We start from the raw sequence: 18,852 nt of genomic DNA on the forward strand, positions 1-18,852 counted from the left end.
GAAGGCCAGCATGCTATCAGCCTTCTTCACTACCTGCTGTACCCACATGCTTACCTTCATTGACTGGTGTACAAGAACACCCAGAACTCTTTGTACTGCCCCTTTACCTAAATTGATTCCACTTAGGTGGTAATCTGCCTTCCTGTTCTTGCCAAAGTGAATAACCATACATTTATCCACATTAAACTCCATCTGCCATGCATCTGACCACTCACCTAACCTATCCAGGTCACCCTGTAATCTCCTAACATCCTCAACACTTTTCACCCTGCCACCCAGCTTTGTATCATCAGCAAATTTGCTAATGTTACTATTAATACCATCTTCTATATCATTAAGTAGGGGGACAAGCTGAGAATATTTCACAGGTCGGCGCAACATCGAGGGCTGAAGGGCCTGTTCTGTGCTGTATTGTTCTACGCAGAGAGAGGTAAGGAAGTGGAATGCCTGACCTAATGTAGTCAACTCAGCCACATTAGGGAGATTTAAACAATCCTTAGATAAGCACATGGATGATTTTGGGATAGTGTAGGGGGACAAGCTGAGAATATTTCACAGGTCGGCGCAACATCGAGGGCTGAAGGGCCTGTTCTGTGCTGTATTGTTCTACGCAGAGAGAGGTAAGGAAGTGGAATGCCTGACCTAATGTAGTCAACTCAGCCACATTAGGGAGATTTAAACAATCCTTAGATAAGCACATGGATGATTTTGGGATAGTGTAGGGGGACAAGCTGAGAATATTTCACAGGTCGGCGCAACATCGAGGGCTGAAGGGCCTGTTCTGTGCTGTATTGTTCTACGCAGAGAGAGGTAAGGAAGTGGAATGCCTGACCTAATGTAGTCAACTCAGCCACATTAGGGAGATTTAAACAATCCTTAGATAAGCACATGGATGATTTTGGGATAGTGTAGGGGGACAAGCTGAGAATATTTCACAGGTCGGCGCAACATCGAGGGCTGAAGGGCCTGTTCTGTGCTGTATTGTTCTACGCAGAGAGAGGTAAGGAAGTGGAATGCCTGACCTAATGTAGTCAACTCAGCCACATTAGGGAGATTTAAACAATCCTTAGATAAGCACATGGATGATTTTGGGATAGTGTAGGGGGACAAGCTGAGAATATTTCACAGGTCGGCGCAACATCGAGGGCTGAAGGGCCTGTTCTGTGCTGTATTGTTCTACGCAGAGAGAGGTAAGGAAGTGGAATGCCTGACCTAATGTAGTCAACTCAGCCACATTAGGGAGATTTAAACAATCCTTAGATAAGCACATGGATGATTTTGGGATAGTGTAGGGGGACAAGCTGAGAATATTTCACAGGTCGGCGCAACATCGAGGGCTGAAGGGCCTGTTCTGTGCTGTATTGTTCTACGCAGAGAGAGGTAAGGAAGTGGAATGCCTGACCTAATGTAGTCAACTCAGCCACATTAGGGAGATTTAAACAATCCTTAGATAAGCACATGGATGATTTTGGGATAGTGTAGGGGGACAAGCTGAGAATATTTCACAGGTCGGCGCAACATCGAGGGCTGAAGGGCCTGTTCTGTGCTGTATTGTTCTACGCAGAGAGAGGTAAGGAAGTGGAATGCCTGACCTAATGTAGTCAACTCAGCCACATTAGGGAGATTTAAACAATCCTTAGATAAGCACATGGATGATTTTGGGATAGTGTAGGGGGACAAGCTGAGAATATTTCACAGGTCGGCGCAACATCGAGGGCTGAAGGGCCTGTTCTGTGCTGTATTGTTCTACGCAGAGAGAGGTAAGGAAGTGGAATGCCTGACCTAATGTAGTCAACTCAGCCACATTAGGGAGATTTAAACAATCCTTAGATAAGCACATGGATGATTTTGGGATAGTGTAGGGGGACAAGCTGAGAATATTTCACAGGTCGGCGCAACATCGAGGGCTGAAGGGCCTGTTCTGTGCTGTATTGTTCTACGCAGAGAGAGGTAAGGAAGTGGAATGCCTGACCTAATGTAGTCAACTCAGCCACATTAGGGAGATTTAAACAATCCTTAGATAAGCACATGGATGATTTTGGGATAGTGTAGGGGGACAAGCTGAGAATATTTCACAGGTCGGCGCAACATCGAGGGCTGAAGGGCCTGTTCTGTGCTGTATTGTTCTATGTTCCATGCAATAGAATGAAGTAGGAGAAAGTGAGGTCTGCAGATGCTGGAGATCAGAGCTGGAAATGTGTTGCTGGAAAAGCGCAGCAGGTCAGGCAGCATCCAGGGAACAGGAGAATCGACGTTTTGGGCATAAGCCCTTCTTCAGGAAGGGCTTATGCCCGAAACGTCGATTCTCCTGTTCCCTGGATGCTGCCTGACCTGCTGCGCTTTTCCAGCAACACATTTCCAGCAATAGAATGAAGTAGTATTGTCAGGGATAAAGGAAGCGAAAGACCTTGGAGTGTATGTTCTCAAGTTTCTAAAAGTGGCAGGACAGGTTGATATGGTAGTGAAGAAGTCATGTGGAATATTTCCCTTCATTCAGTGAGGTACTTTAAAAAATGCAGGAAAGTAAATCTGGAACTATATTGACAGGGAAGAGCCATTTCTTTTATTGGAGAGGTCAGTTACAAAGGGGCATAGATTTAAGGTGTTTGGAAGAAGGATTAAAGTGGACATGAGGTAAAACTTTTAGCCGAGAGGATGTGAATTTCTGGAATTTGTCCTTTGGTCATTTTCCTCGTTATTAGATTGTATCTATGCCATGTATTCTGGAATATCCACATAAATGTCTGCCATTGTTTTTTTTCTTGATCTATCATTTAACCTAATTCAGCTAACGCTTCTTTCGTGGAAGAAATATTTTTTAAAAAGTAGTCTTGGACTCACTGTCCCTCAAATTAGATGCAACTGCAATCATATTATGATTACTGCTGCTGAGGGCTGCCTTCATTGTGGTACTGATTAATCTGATCTTGTTACACAATGCCAGATCTAATATGTTCTGCTCTCTGGTCATTCCACAAAATGCTGTTCTGGAAGCCATCCTAATAATATTTTCTGAACTCCTCCCTTCGGCTATCTTTACCCAATTGATTGATCCAATCCATTTGTAGATTAAAATCTTCCATTACTCCTTTATGCTCTACTCAACCGTGTGGAGCCTGTTCACCAACTCCCACAATTGACTTCTTGCCACCTTCATTTCTCATCTCTACCCACAATGCTTCTATGTCCTGTTTTCCTGAACTTGGGTCATCCCTGTTTATTGTGCTAATACTATCAATACTATCACGAACAGTGCCATACCTCCACCTTTTTCTAGTTTTTAAGAGTTCTTTTTTGGGGTGCAGGTGTTGCTGGCAAGGTCAGTATTTTCTGTATGCAAAGGCATTACAGAGGACAGTTAAGAGTCAACCACATTGCAGTGGATCTTGAGTCACATGCAACCCAGAGCAGGTAATGATAGCAGACTTTCTTCCCTAAAGGACATCGGTGAACCAGGTGGTCATTTACATCAGTAATTGTTATACACTAGCTTTTAATTGCAGATTTATGAAATACATTTAATATTTAATAACTATCTGCCATTGTGAAAATTGACCCCTGTCCTCAGACCATTAGCCTAGATTATAAATTGAGTGGTATTGCCGTCACCTTCCATTAATATTCCTGTCCTTCATTAATTTGTTGTACCTTTCAAAATTCAGGTCCTAATTCACGTCATCCACCATTATGCCTTTGCAATAGCAACCAGATTGTATGTACTTATTTCTGTTTGCATTCTCAGATCGTCAATTTTGTATTTTTTAAATTGATAGATGCATTCAGATACAGAACCTTTAATTTTCTTTAGTCTTTATGGAAATGCTAATCTCCCTTTTCAGTCATAGTCTGTTCATAATTTTTCATGTTGATACCAGTCCTATTTGATCTTAAATCTGTTTTTTGATCATCTATTATCTTCCCAAATGTGGTCCCTTGACCCCACTATTAAGTTTTCAATCTAATCTTTGCTTATTATACCATTACAATATATTATAGTTTTAATATATTTCTAAAAACCTTTCAGCTCACATTAATACAGAATATGAAAATGCAGGCACAAAATCAGAAATTGCTGGAAAAACTCAACAGCATCTGTGGAGGGAAAGCAGGGTTAATGTTTTGGGTTCAGTGACCTTTCTTCAGAGCTGAACACATTGTGAAGATGGGTTACTGGACCTGAAACATTAACTCCTTTCTTTTCACAGGTGGGCACCAAACCTTGCAATTTCTGATTTTGTTTCTGACTTCCAGCATCCACACTTTTGATTTTTATGAAAATGCAGACTGCTGCACATTGAAATAAATGTCAGTCTCTCACTGATTATTCTGATTAAAAAGATCTGATTAGAAAATCAATGTACCATTGACAATGCAAAACTGGACTTGAAATGTTAACTCAGCTTTCCACGGATTATGCCAGACCTGAGTTTTTCCAGCAATTTCTGATTCATCCACAGTTCTTTTGTCTTTTGAAAATGCAGTGAAAATTAGTGATTTAAGCAAACATACACATTGTGGCAAAGCAAGTCAAATATATCTACTTTAGGAAGTGCTTTTGTTTCATTTTGGTTTGTATTGGCATCACTCCTTTTCTGTACCCTCATCTGCATAGTGTTCTCCATTGTTAATGGATATCAGGTGGATAAAAGAGAGTGACTAGAATTACATTTGGTTCAACTGATCTCTTTTCGCGTTTATGCTCCTGACTGGAGTTTTCCCATCATATTTCATTAACCACTTAGCATAACCTCCTGTTCTTTTCCCTTTGTTTACCTAGCTTCCCCCAAAGACATTAAATGCTTTGCCACTGTATAAGGAACATTTCGCATATACTTGTAAAGAAGATATATTTTAGTAAAGGTATTTTTCATGTACAGTGCAAATCTATACACTGGTATATTCATGAGAGGATGTTACATTTGTTGCATTTTTCCATATTCTTAGGAGTGTTGTTGTACCTGTAAAGAAACCACCTCCAGGCAGTCTGGCCGTCAATACAGTCGGTGGTATCGGTATTACGAGTAGTCTCGTCACTGGCAGTACAACCAACGTAATCTCTCCTGCAACAGCTACACCAAAAAGTATGATAAATACCACAGGTACAGTCAACAAAAATCTGGTTATAAATGCTGAAGTGCTTGAGAAATGTTTCCCTCTTTACTGTAAAACGTTATGAAAATGTTTCAGTATGAATTTCAGCAAAAAATATTTTATACATAACATGTATTGATATGGCAACGATAACAAGCACAGATGTGTTCTTCTTGTTGGTCCACACTTCTCCAAATGTTGTTGATAATTTGTTGTATAAAATGCTAATTTTAATCAATCATAGTGTATAGCCACAATCTGATTTTTCCCAATCACAAATTGCAATCTGTGCAATTTTCAAAATATTCTTTCAAGTTGCAATTTCATTACTGTTTAAGTTGAAACTCTCAGGCAGTCCTGAGGTTTATTCTTGTGCAAATAAATATGCTTTCATATTACTCAGAGGTACTCAAGAATAGTGAATATTGCCAATTGATTTTCCCCTCTCTCACCACAAAGGAGTTTATAAAGGTAGATATTCATGGTGGTGGTGAGATGCCGTGGAGGAATGAAAATTGTCGCCAAAACACAATTCGCAATTGTGGAACCAGTTCCGTGGGTTTACAGTTTTCACAGTGCTACGTAAGGGGACAGGCTGGTTCTGGTTCTGCGCCTTCTAACCTAACCAGCTCCCCTATGGGAATAGTCATGTCCAAGTCCTCCGCAATTTCCATTGAGTCAGGCCATCTTTTAAAGAACGTGTATTTCATTGTAACTCAAGAGATATCATGAACCATAGTTTGAGTGAGGCAGTCTGTTGAAAGATAAGTTTAGAAGGTCTTACCTTTACCCTCTGCCCATCCACGCACTTCCCATTATCTGCCATACCCTACATACTAAGCAACGCTTCTTCATCTGTCCCTTGTTTTTCCCGTGTTGCACACTAATGAATGTCTGGCACTCAACCAAACATTGTCATACATGTGTGGTCCTATGGTAATTTACATAAGATAGATGTTTCAGATTTTTGCCTTTTTTAGACTTAACACGTCCTGTTTCAGTCAGTGGTTCTGCACAGACCATATAGTACAGACATGGCTGGACACACTGAATGCAGTTATGATAGTTTGTTTTGCTAGAGCTTCCGGAACAAGGGGTTATCATCTCAAAATACACAGTCACTTGGAACTGAGATGAGAATTCTTTTCATTCAGGAGTTGGTGAACCTGTGAAATTCTCTACCACAGAAGGCTTTGGAGGTGGTCACTGAGTATATTTCAGAAATAAATAGATTTCTCAAAGTGTCAGGAGTCTGGATCAGTCATGGTCATGTTAAAGGGTGAGGTAGAGTTGATGGACTATATGACCTTATCCTGCATCTATTTTCTAAATAGTGTTTGAATTGGCATGGTTCAAGGATCCATGGCTATGCGAGGTGATGCATAACTTGGCATTGAGTGTATGAAGCACCATGGGAGGGAGAGGGGCAGTGTTGAGAGGTAATGGAGCTTGGCATGGCAGTTATGAATGGCTATGGGAAAGTAAATGAAGGGCACTGGGATGGTTGGGTGGATATTGTTTGGGACGGTGGGAGTGCTGGCGGAGTACAGTTGGTGTTGGACATGAGCGCCAGAGAACCTTACTGTTTGAATAAATTGTTAAATACTCTGCTTCCATATCCTCCAGTCCCTATGGCTGCATTTGAACTCTTGCTGAGGGCGAAGTGCATGCCTTTTACATTCAGCCCTCTCTGAAACTCTGAAAATCGCACTTGTTAAAAACATGGTTTTTGAGACGGACGTACAAAACTGGGTATTTTCTTTACTTCTGCAAGAATGAAAATTCAGCCTATGATCATCCATTCCGTAGATCGAGAAATTAACCTACATTCATTGTTATGATATTGCATGGTAATGCTTCATTTTCTGTCCTTCTAATGTTACAGACAATAGGTGCAGGAGTAGGCCATTCAGCCCTTCGAGCCTGCACCGCCATTCAACATGATCATGACTGATCATTCCTAATCAGTATCCTGTTACTGCCTTATCTCCATAACCCTTGATTCCACTATCTTTGAGAGCTCTACCCAACTCTTTCTTAAATGAATCCAGAGACTAGGCCTCCACTGCCCTCTGGGGCAGAGCATTCCACACAGCCACCACTCTCTGGGTGAAGAAGTTTCTCCTCATCTCTGTCCTAAATGGTCTATCCCGTATTTTTAAGCTGTGTTAAAATATATTTCCAATCATTTATTTCCAGAAATAAGGTGATACAACAAGAATATCTCAAAAAAACATTCAGACCTAGGCTTTAATAGTCTTTGCTCATAAAGTAACCAGTTGACTTGCTTATTATTATTTATGTTCAGATTTAAACCAATTCGACTCACTTGAATTTATGTGATGCCTTAAATATCCTTAGGCTCTCCCAAGCTGCTTCACAGTAAATGAATTACTTCTGATATGTGGTTAATGTCATATATCATTGACATATAGCTAATACAACTAGCAATAAGATGCATGACTCGCAGACCCATTTTTTAAAGTATGCCAATTAGGGAATAAGTACTCATAGCATACTGAGAGATCCTCTTCATTCCTCTTCAAATAGTTTCGTTTCCGAAAGTCCTTTTACATTTATCTAACAGCAGTAATAACGTATGAATTGGGAGCAGGAGTAGGCCTCTCTGTTTAATATTCCCTCCATTTAATGTCTCATCCAAAGATGTAAGCATTAGTGTAGATCCATGTACTCTACTCCTGGAGTAGAGCTTCAAATACAAACTTTTGAGACAAAGGTAAGAATATTACCACTGCATTTAAGCGTTTAGTCTCTGGTGCATTTGAGTCTATATGAACTGCAACTGAATCATTGTATTTATAGATTTAGGAAAAGGCAAACCTTTTTAAAGATAAAGTAAAATGTAACATGTACCTATGATGGCAATGCACTGGATTTGTACTGCATACTGTTCAAAGCAAGTATTCTTACTCCACTTTGTTTCATTGCAAGATCGAGCTGTGAACTGCACAAATGCTACAAGTTTAGCATTGGTCTGAAGTGGAAATCATTTTGCACTGTAATTAACTTAAAATTTCAATATCCCTGAAATGCATTTATTTTCAGTTGAAGGACCCCATCTTCATCTGAACTGTGCAAAAATTTAGGAATCAACTGCAAAGGTACCATTTCCTAATCTATGATTATTTTCCTGAACTCTGAGAGCAATTTCATCGATATTTGCTATCACCAAGACTGGTACAAATACAGTTCAATAAATCTGCCACCTCCTTATTTTCCTTGAGTAATTCTCCAAACTCACTCATTATTGGCCCAATGCTCACTAATTCTCTTTCATTTTAATCTTTCATGGGATATGAGCATTACTGCATCGGCTAGCATTTGTTGTTCATTTCTACTTGACATGAACTTGCTAAGCCATTTTAGAGAGCAGTTCAGAGTCTAAGTCACATGTAGACCAAGGTAAGGATGGCAGACTTGATTCCCTAAAAGACATTATTGAACCAGCTGGGATTTTATGGCATTTGATAATGGTTTCATCACTCCAGCTTTTTATTGAATTCAAATTCCACCCTTTGCCATAGTGGAGTTTGAACCCAGGTCCCGAGAACATTACCTGGATCTCTGGATTAATAGTTCAGCGATAATATCACTTTGCAGCCTCCCTCTTTTTATATATCTATAAAAACTCTTACTGTCCATTTTTATGTTTCTTTCTGGCTTTCTCTAGTATTCTAATGCTTTCCACCTTGTGATTCGTTCAGTCAGTCTTTTCAGTATTCTGTCAAATTTTCTGATCTGCCACTCACCTTTGGGTAATAATTTATAGTTTCTTTAAGTTTGATAGTATCACTCACTTTATTACTTAACCACAGAGTGTGGTCTTCATTATTCACTCTTGGTGGAATGTATCTATTCTGTGCATTCCAAAATATTCTATTAAATGTCTGCCACAGCATCTCTATTGACCTGTCCTTTTAACCTGCAGTTCTGATGAAGACTAATCGGACTCAAAACACTAACTTAGCAGGTCTGGCAGCATCTATGGAAAGAAAGCTAAGTTTTTCCAGAAATTTCTGTTTTTGTTCCTTAACCTAATTTACCAGTTCACTTGCTGTAATTCTGATTTTATGTCCTCATTATTGCCCTTGTTTAAGTTTACAATATGAGTCTTGAGTTCAATCTTATTATGGTCACTGCTACGTAGAATTCCCTTCATTCATTGATCTTATCTTGTTGAATAATGCCAAGAACATGCTGTTATAAGAATCTATCTTGAAAACAATCTTTTTAACTCTTTTAACTCTTTAATTCCTGGCTACTTTTGCTACTGATTTTTTTTTCCTGTCTTTAGGTAGATTAATATCTCCCATCATTAATTGAAAGTAGAAAAGACAGTAGCCAGTCTAATGAGATCTTTGAGACGCTGTGGCTGGATAATCTGCTTTAGTGATATGAATTAAAGATAGATATTGGCCAGAACTCTTGGAAAGTCATCCTTTCGGCAATTTTGACTTGTACCATTGGTCTTGTTTATGAAGTTAAGAGTGTATGTGGTGAATATTCCTTCGAAAAGACAATTTGTTTGAATGCACAATATGAGCATTGCATTGGGGTATCAGTTCAGAGTTTATGCTAAAATCTCTGAAATGGGGCTTAGATCCACAACCTTTTGTCTCTAAAGTGAGAATCCAATTAAGTGGACTATTGCTAATTCTGAAGTTCGAGAGAAATTGATAAAACCAATAATCACAAAAAATATTTCTAAGTAATTTATGTATTAAATTTGAAGTATAAACTATTATGAACCAATTTAATCGAGAGCTTTTGCATGTTAGAAATTGGCATTGTGGTCATAAATGTAACTTGTGGGATGTATCCAAATTTTCTGCATATCAAAATGCCATCATTGAAATAATATACAGGTTGAAGATCCTTTATCCGAACATCCAAAAACTGAAAAGCTCCGAATCCGAAGGTTTTTTTTTGAAGTTTATTTTCTCATTTACAAAGTTGTTTGGTGAGGAAACACTTAACACTCAGATGTGACATGAGGGGGTGTGGTCAAGCACTGACAGGCCGAGCGTTTCTCTGTGAACACCCCAAGTCGACACCTACTCGATGTGTGTCACTCAGATGTGACATAGGGGTGTGGCCAAGCACGGACAGACCTGGGGTTTCTCTGTGAACTCCCCCAAGTCGACACTCACTCGATGTGTGTCACTCAGATGTGACTTGGGGAGGGGAGCGTGGCCAAGCGCATTCTCAGTTAGAAGTCTGCTTCTCTGGTAAGATTTTTTAAAATTTCACCATTAAACTGTCACATTCTGAAAACCGAAAAATTCCGAACTCCAAAAGACAGCTGGTCCCGAGTATTTAGGATAAAGGATCTTCTACCGATAGCTATTTTCACTACATTCAATTTAAGTATAATTTTTATATTAAACTAGTAAGATTGCATGTCTTTTTATTGACATTATGCAACGCACCAATTCCATCACTTTCCAGTTTACCTTTTGTACTGCTTTTGCACAGGTGCTGCAGAGGCTGCTTCCACTTCGTCCTCTTCCTCCTCTTCCAGTTTTGTGAATGGTGCAACCAGCAAAAATCTTCCTGCAGTTCAAACAGTTGCTCCAATGCCAGAGGATTCTGCTGAAAATATGAGGTTAAATTCAGTCTTCTTTTCTATCCTCTCTCATTTCATTCTTTTCTGAAGCAAGCTAATATGGTATTAAATTAAAACTAATTGAAAAGCATTTTTGGGTTGTGTAGGTAAAAACATAGTCATCATGTAGGAGCATCGAGGTGACGATGATCATGATGTCATAGACTTTGATTTCTGTTTGACAAGGAGAAATATGAATCTGTGATTAATCCTTAAGAATTAAATAAAGGTAACTGAGGGTATGCAGGCACAAGAAATGTCAGAGGTTTTGAACAGATATATTTGTTATTTTCATGGTAAAAGTTTTGAAAAGCTACTCAAAGCTAATTAAAAATCAAGAGGTGACAGTAAGAGTTGAACTCAGTACTATTAACATCACCAGGGAACAGGTGCTAAGAAAGCTATTGGCCATAAAATCTGTCAGGACCTTAGGACTGATGACCTGTATGCTTGGGTCTCGAAAGACATGGCTGCACAGATAGACACGTTAGTTCTAATCTTGCAACATTCCTTCATTACTGGAGTGATTCAGCAGATTCGAAAATAGCAAATGTAACTTATTTATTTGAGAAAGAAGGAAGGCAGAAAACAGATAACTGTGGCCTGTTATCCTCGCATCTGTTGTAGGAAAAGTGATAAAGGTAGTAAAACCATATATGGAGGCAATATCTTTTGAGGAGAGGTTGAGTACATTGGTCCTGCATTCATGTAAATTTGGAAGAATATGTGACCACCTTATTGAAAAGTATAAGATCCTTCGGGGACTTGATAGAGGAGGTGTGAAAAGGTTTACTTCCCTTTGTGGGAGAGCCTAGGACCAAAACGTGTTATCTTAGAATAAGGAATGATACATTTAAGACAGAAATGAGCAGAAATTTCCTCAACAGGGTATTGATTCTGCAAAATTCTTTACTGCCCCAAGGGCTTTTGAGGCTTAATCATTAAGTACATCCAAAGCTGAGAAAGAGATTTTTTTAATCAGTAAGGGAATCAAGGGCTACGGGGAAAAGGCAGGAAAGTGGAATTGAGGATTATCAGATCAACCATGATCTCATCGAATGGTGGAGCAGACTCGGTGGGTTGAATGGCCTGCTTCACCTACGACGTCTTATGGGAGGAAGAAATTGTAGAAGCATTTGTTTTAAAAACCATGATTTAATCAGTTAGAGCCAATATGGCTATGTGAGGGGAAATTGGGTCCAATTTATTAGAGATTTTCAAAGGAGAGGAGTCATGGTGGATTGAGAAGAATCAGTAGATGTAGTGTACTTGGATGTGAACTTATGCATTTTGAAGAATAGAAAAACTATATACTATTTCAATAGAGGTTGCAGGGTGCTGGTGTTCAGGTATGTAAATCACAGCAAGATAGTCTGCAAGTATAGCAAGTGATTTGGAAGGTGAATGGAGTGTTCTTGATCTCGAAGAATGGAAATTAATAGTAATAATGTGGTTTAGTTGCAGCTGTATTGGGATTGGTGAAACCACATCTAGGGTACATACTGTGAAGAGCTTTGGTTTCCTAATTTTTGAAAAAGATTTAATTTCTGTTTAAGCAGTTCAGAGAAGATTCACTTGATTCATCCCTGGAATGAAGGGCTTACTTTATGAGAAAGGTTGACCATGTTAGGTCTATACCCATGGGATTATAAAACATAAGAGCTAAGTTTATTGAAACATATCAATATATGTTATATATATTTTATATGTATAACATATTTTATATGTTGGATATTCAGAACATGTTTCTTCTTGTTGAGAAAGTCAAAACTAGGGACATAGATAAAGAATAAGAGGCCATTTTAAGGCAAAGATGAGAAGGATTTCTTTTTCTCAGACGGTTGTTAGAGTTTGGGATTCTGTTCCTCAGAAGGTAATGGAGACGACTAAAATTTATTCAAGGCTGGATTAGATGGAATTTTAATAGACCAGGGATTTAAGGATTTTAGGGTACAGACAGAAAAGTTGAACTGAGACCATGACCAGATTAATCATGATCTGATTGGTGGAATAGGCTTGAAATGCTAAATAGTCTACTCCTGTTTCTACTCTTTTGAATGTTAATTATCTGTGTAGATTTTGAAAATTTCAAGTATAAACCCCAATTTTTGCTTTGTTCATTATTTCAGTGCTGGTGGCAACATGGCATGTGATTTATCTCAAAAGGAAAGGAAATTATAGCAAGCTTGTTCATTGATATCCAATGGTCCTGATTTTAAAAAGACTGAGAAAATTGGGAAATTCAGTTTTGATTTCTCCCTCCCACATAATTGCATTACGACTTTAGAGCATGCTGCCTAGCCTAACACAATTAGTATAGAAACTTGAGAAAAATACAAGATGGTTAAAAGTTTATTTTGAATGGAAGAGGAGAGTAAATTGTGTTTATAATAAGCACCTATGATTTTATATCTTGTATTATTCATGTTATATATACACTCAGCTGTGAGCTCTGATTCAAATAAAATTCTAGAGGTAAAAGCAAAGTAATTCCAATCAGCAAGAACATTTCAAATTACAGTTCAGAACTTTCATAGTATAAGTTTCTAAGTGGATTGACTTAGAGTTGTGAGATTTTAGTATTTCAGTGGTTGAGGTGAATAGCATCGATGCATTTCAAGGGAAACCAGGCAAGTGCTTATGGAAAAAGGAAAACGAGATTCTGATCGGGTGAACTGAGAAGGTGCTTTATTTTCTTCTTTAAACCAATACTGCCACCTGCACATTAAGATATCTATTTTGTGTATCTCATGTTACAAGTGTCTGTACATTAATTGTCCCTGAGGCTGCATGCTCCTTGTATCTAAGTAAAGCTCTTCAACCTTTTATAAATTATAATATTCCTACAACTCTATCTGTCTTGTAGTCTATCAAAACATTTCTCCTGTTAGAATTTAAGGCCTCATTCTTTACATACTTGCTCTAGACTTGTGTATTCTCTTTTACTGATATCAGTCATCTGATCAGTTACATCATGATCTCATTATACAATGAAAGGTTAATATAAAACATGAACTAGTTGAACTGAGTGCCTTGTTTCTGTGTTATAGTATATGTCATTCTGTGATTGCATGCAATTTTAGAAGACTAAATCCTGTTTCTTTTATTTCTAAATAGCATCACAGCAAAACTTGAACGAGCTCTGGAAAAGGTTGCTCCACTGTTACGTGAGATTTTTGTGGACTTTGCACCATTTCTTTCAAGAACTCTGTTGGGCAGCCATGGTCAAGAATTGTTGATCGAAGGTACAGGTGCTGTATAGTTGATTTTTATCTACATGGCATCTATGTAACCTTTCTGACAATTAGTTGATAGCATGGTTGCTGATATTTGCAGGTTACATTGATAGTGGAGAGAATCAGGCACAGGAAAATTGTGTGGTAATTTACTTTTAACACTAAGTTATATTTTGTTTCTTTAGCTAAGATAGTAGATCATGTTTTACCTCCTAGCCTCATGACTTTTGCATTTTCAGACACTATAATATTTGTACCCAATTGAGACAAAATCTGTGATTCTGTAATTATTCCAGATATTTGAAGTTTGGTTAGAATATTTTTCTAACCTGAATACTGCCTTTGAATTTTGATTAATTTCATTATTCAGTTATACTTTTCAAATTAATATGTACCCTTTGAATCTTTGATACTTTTGCAATTCTGACAATAAAATGAGTCTTTAAAAAATGTATTTGGAAACAGAATCTCTATCATATAAAACTCATAATCCCGATTCTCTACTCTCCTACTCCTCTCCGACTTATCCATTCACACATATTAAGTTCTCTTTGTTAAACTACGAAATGTGACAAAATGCAAGGGATAGAGGGAGATAGAGATAATTTTGCGAATAGATGCCACATGACAACAGGAATGAATGATGCCTTGCATTATCACACATTATGATGGTATCAAAACCTAGTCATAATCATGCACATTTTCTTGTTGTGAGTTAGACCTCGACATGTTATAACAATTAGAAATGTAGCTTGTGAGTAAGGAGAGGGCCAAGTACGTTTCCTCAGATTTACCAGAGGGAACTACTTTTGTTGTGGTAAGCATTAGCTTGTAATTTTCTGTTTCAAAATTGATAAGTGAAGGTACAATGTGATAGCTGTCTGGCTGAGCTAGAAGTGGAGCAGAAGCCCTGCAGTCGGACCATGTCAAACGCTGCAGGAAAATAAGGACAGAGGATTAACTGTGGCCAAAGGAGCAGGATGTGTTGTTTGTGATTTTGCTTCAGACTTATGTACGAGTAATATAAAAACTAATAATATATTTTTATCAAAACTTGAAGAAAGAAGGTGAATAAGGGTGATGAGAGCCCATGAAGGGCAGATGATAATGGAATAAATAAAACTAACCAATCAAAGCTTGAGCTAACTCATCTGGCTTCTTCAATGAGATATTGAACTAAAGCCCCATCCACTTCTTCGGGCGTACATAAAAGATCCCATGGCAATATTTTGAAAGAGAGCAGGGGAATTACCACAATGTTCTAACCGATATTTATCCTTTGATCAACACAAAAAAAATTATCTGGTCGTTGTCATGCTGCTTACAAAATTTATCTAAGTGCAAATTGTTGACACAACCAATGTTCCCTTGAAGTTGCGGTTCCAGCATTCTTCACATGGTGACTAGTATGCTAATCACCAGCATTGAATTTCAGTTCTGGAAGGGTACTCTGGTCACAGATCACTGAGGGAGTGTAATGGAAATCAAGGCCCATTATTGCTGGAGTAAACCTAAATAGAAAAATATTTAATCAGATTCTCAAAAGTTTGCCATTTACCTGACTGACAAACAAGGTTAAAGAAAGCACTCATCAGGAGGTTTCTGTATGTACTTATTGCAAACAATGTTTTTAGTTGATAGCAGAAAAGAAACACAGATTACTATTTTAACTCAGTAAGTTACTACTTAAAAAAAAATGTTTACAAACACACACGGCACAATATTATGGGTGGGGAAGGAATGGAAATATGACCCTAATGGAGTTATATATAGGGCCCCAACATTAGTCAACATGTAGGGCAGGAAATAAATCAGAAAAAAGAAGCATAGAAGAAAGGAACTGTTACAATGACCGTGGGGTTCTTCAATGCATGGGTGGACTGAGAAAATCAAGTTAATAGCAAATCACAGGAAAAGGAATTTGAGGAATGTCTATGAGTTGGTTTTTTTGGAGCAGCTTGTAGTCGAGGCCACCAGGGAACAGACAATTCTGGATTTGGTGACGTGTAAAGAAGCAGACTTGATTAGAGATCTTAAGGTGAAGGAATCTCTAGAGGGCAGTGACCTTAATATGGTAGAATTCACTCTGCAGTTGGAGAGGGAGAAGTTGGAATCGGATGTAATGATATTACAATTGAATGAAGGTTACTAAAAACATTAAAAGGGAAAGGCTGGTCAGAGTTGATTGGAACAGGAGCCAAGCAAGGAAAATGGTGGAGCAGCATCGCAGGAATTTCTGGGGATAATTTGTGAGACACAGCAGAAATTCATCCCAAGCCAGAAAGCAGCATACAAAAGACTACCATGGCTGACAAGGTAAGTCAGGGATAGCATAAAAACAAAATAAAAAAACATACAATGTAGTGAAGATTAGTGGGAAGCCAAAGATTGGCAAACCTTTACGAACCAGCAGAAGACACCTAGAAAAGTGATAAGAGCAGAGAAGATGAAATGTGAGAGTAAGCCAGCTAGTAATACAAAAGAAGCTTTTAAGGGCTTTTTTTAGATATTGAAAAGGTAAGAGAGAGGCAAGAATGGATATTGGATTGCTGAAAAATGAGGCTGAAGAAGTAGTAATGGGGAGTAAAGAAATGGCGGAGAAACTATACAGGTACCTTTCATCAGTCTTCATTTTGGAAGACACGAGTAGCATACCCGAACTTTGGGAAAGTCGGGGAGTAGAGGTGAGTGTAGTGGCCATCAATAAGAGAAAGTGCTGGAAAGTGAAATGTCTGAGGGTGAATACGTCACCCCACAGTTCTGAAGGATGTAGCAGAGAAGACTGTGGAGGCATTGGTGATGATCTTTTGGGCATCAATGGAGTCAGGTATTGTCACAGAGGACTGGAAAATGGCTAATGTAACACCCTGTGAGGAAAGGACTTGGCAGATGGAATATAAAGTGGAAAAGTGCAAGATTATGTGCTTTGGCAGGAAGAATGGGGGATTGTATATTATTTACATGGAGAAAGTTGCAGCACAGAGATTTGAGGATCCTTGTGTGTAATCACAAAATGCTAACATACAAATTCAGTGGGTAATAGGGAAGGCAAATGAAATTTTGGCCTTTTATTTCAAAGGGAAAGGAGCATAAAAATAGAGAAGCCAAGCTAAAATTAGAGAAAGCACTTGTTATATCTCACTTGTAATACTGTGAAAACGTTTGGTCCACATATCTGTGAAAATTTATATCGCCATATGGAGGTAGTCCAGGGAAGGTTGACTTGCTTGATTTTGGGTATGATAGATTTTCTTTTGAGGTGTGTTTGACTAATTTGGGTTTGTACTCCATGGAGTGTAGAAGACTGAGGTGACCATCTTGAAGCACACAGGATTGTTAGGGGACTTGACAGGGAAGATACTGGGCAGGATTTTTTTTCCTTTCCAGGAGAGTCCAGGGCCAGAGGACATAATCTCGAAATAAAAGGTCAGTCATTTTAATAGAGGAGGAATGATGTTTTCTCTCCAAGCTTGGCGAATATATGAAGTTGTTTCTTGCAGTGAGGTGACAAAGCTGGGTCATCTTTTGGATCAGTAAGGAAATCAGAGGTTATGAAGTCAAGGCAGGAACTTCGAGTTGAGGATTCTCAAATAAGTCTTGATCTCATTGAATAGCAGAGCAGCCTTGATGGGCTGAATGGACTACTTCTGTTTCAATGGTCTTGTCGTATTTGAGACAGTTTCCCCGAGCAAAATGTTGTGTATATAACCAGGGGTCAGGCTATTTATGAAATGATAATTTGCAACAAGAAAGGATAAATAAATGGTCTCTGAGTAAAAGATTCCTGAAAGAACAGTGTTTATAACATGGTGAATTTAGCATTCAGTTTGAGTAAGAGAAATTTGAGAGTTAGACCTCTGCTAAACGTAAATAAGGATAATTATGTTAGAATGAGAGCAGAGTTGGCTGGAGTGGACTCGGAAAGAAGCTAGCAGAGAAGACAATTGAGGAATAATAGCAGACATTTTAGATAATAGTTCATGATGCATAGCAAATATATAGTCTAGTGAAGAAAAGAGATTCTGGGGATGGGATAAACCAATAGTACCAGATTAAAAGTAAAAACATAATAATATGGTAAAGATTAACAAATAAACAAGAGGATTGGAAAAATCAGGGACCGAGTAAACTGAGAGAGCAAACTCAGAAGTAATATAAAAAATTGACATCAGTTCACGCAGTTGGCTGAATGGCTGGTTCACAATGCAGAGCAATACCAATTACTGTGGTTTCAATTCCTACAACGGCTGAGGTTGCTGTGAAGAACTCTGTCTCAAACTCTCCCACTCACCTGAGGCATGGTGATGACCAGACGTAGCAGACATCACCGGTCGTCTCTTTCTAATGAGAATGCAGCCCTGTGGTTTGCTAGGACAATGGCAACAAAAAAGAATGGTAGGGATTTCCTCAAATAGATAAACAGGCAGAGAGTGACCAAAGTGAAAGTAGGTTCCTGAAAGCTTGAGACTATGAAAATAATAATGAGCAAGGAAATGACAGAGGAGTCTAATTAATATTTTGCCTTAGTAGAAGATACTAATAGTATTCCAAAAATTCTAAATTATCAAGTCTCACCCATGAAAAAGAAATACTGTACTAGAGAAACTAATGGGCCGAAAGGCCACTAGTCAAGAGTGTGGTGCTGGAAAAGTGCAACAGGTAAGGCAGCGTCCAGGAGCAGGAGAGTCAATGTTTTGAGCATAAGACCTTCATCAGGAATGCCTGATGAAGGGCTTATGCCCGAAATGTCAATTCTCCTGCACCTTGGATGCTGCCTGGGCTGCTGTACTTTTCCAGAACCACACTCTCGACTCTGATCTCCGGTATCTGCATCCTCAATTTCTCCTAAAGACCACTAGTGTCCTGGACCCAATGTTTCATCCTAGGATTTTGAAAGAG

At 38.6% G+C, this 18,852-nt stretch overlaps 1 protein-coding gene across 1 annotated transcript in view; it reads left to right on the forward strand.

Annotated features, from left to right (window-relative positions):
• Positions 1-18,852, forward strand: part of nbeaa (neurobeachin a) — an 849,844-nt gene that overhangs the window by 334,837 nt on the left and 496,155 nt on the right. The window contains exons 32-34 of the mRNA XM_043692709.1: positions 4,945-5,099; positions 10,588-10,717; positions 13,835-13,962. Of these exons, the coding sequence (XP_043548644.1) occupies positions 4,945-5,099; positions 10,588-10,717; positions 13,835-13,962 (413 nt within the window). The remainder of the gene's footprint in view (positions 1-4,944; positions 5,100-10,587; positions 10,718-13,834; positions 13,963-18,852) is intronic.

This window comes from Chiloscyllium plagiosum, chromosome 6 (genome assembly GCF_004010195.1).
Source record: "Chiloscyllium plagiosum isolate BGI_BamShark_2017 chromosome 6, ASM401019v2, whole genome shotgun sequence".
Taxonomy (NCBI): domain Eukaryota; kingdom Metazoa; phylum Chordata; class Chondrichthyes; order Orectolobiformes; family Hemiscylliidae; genus Chiloscyllium; species Chiloscyllium plagiosum.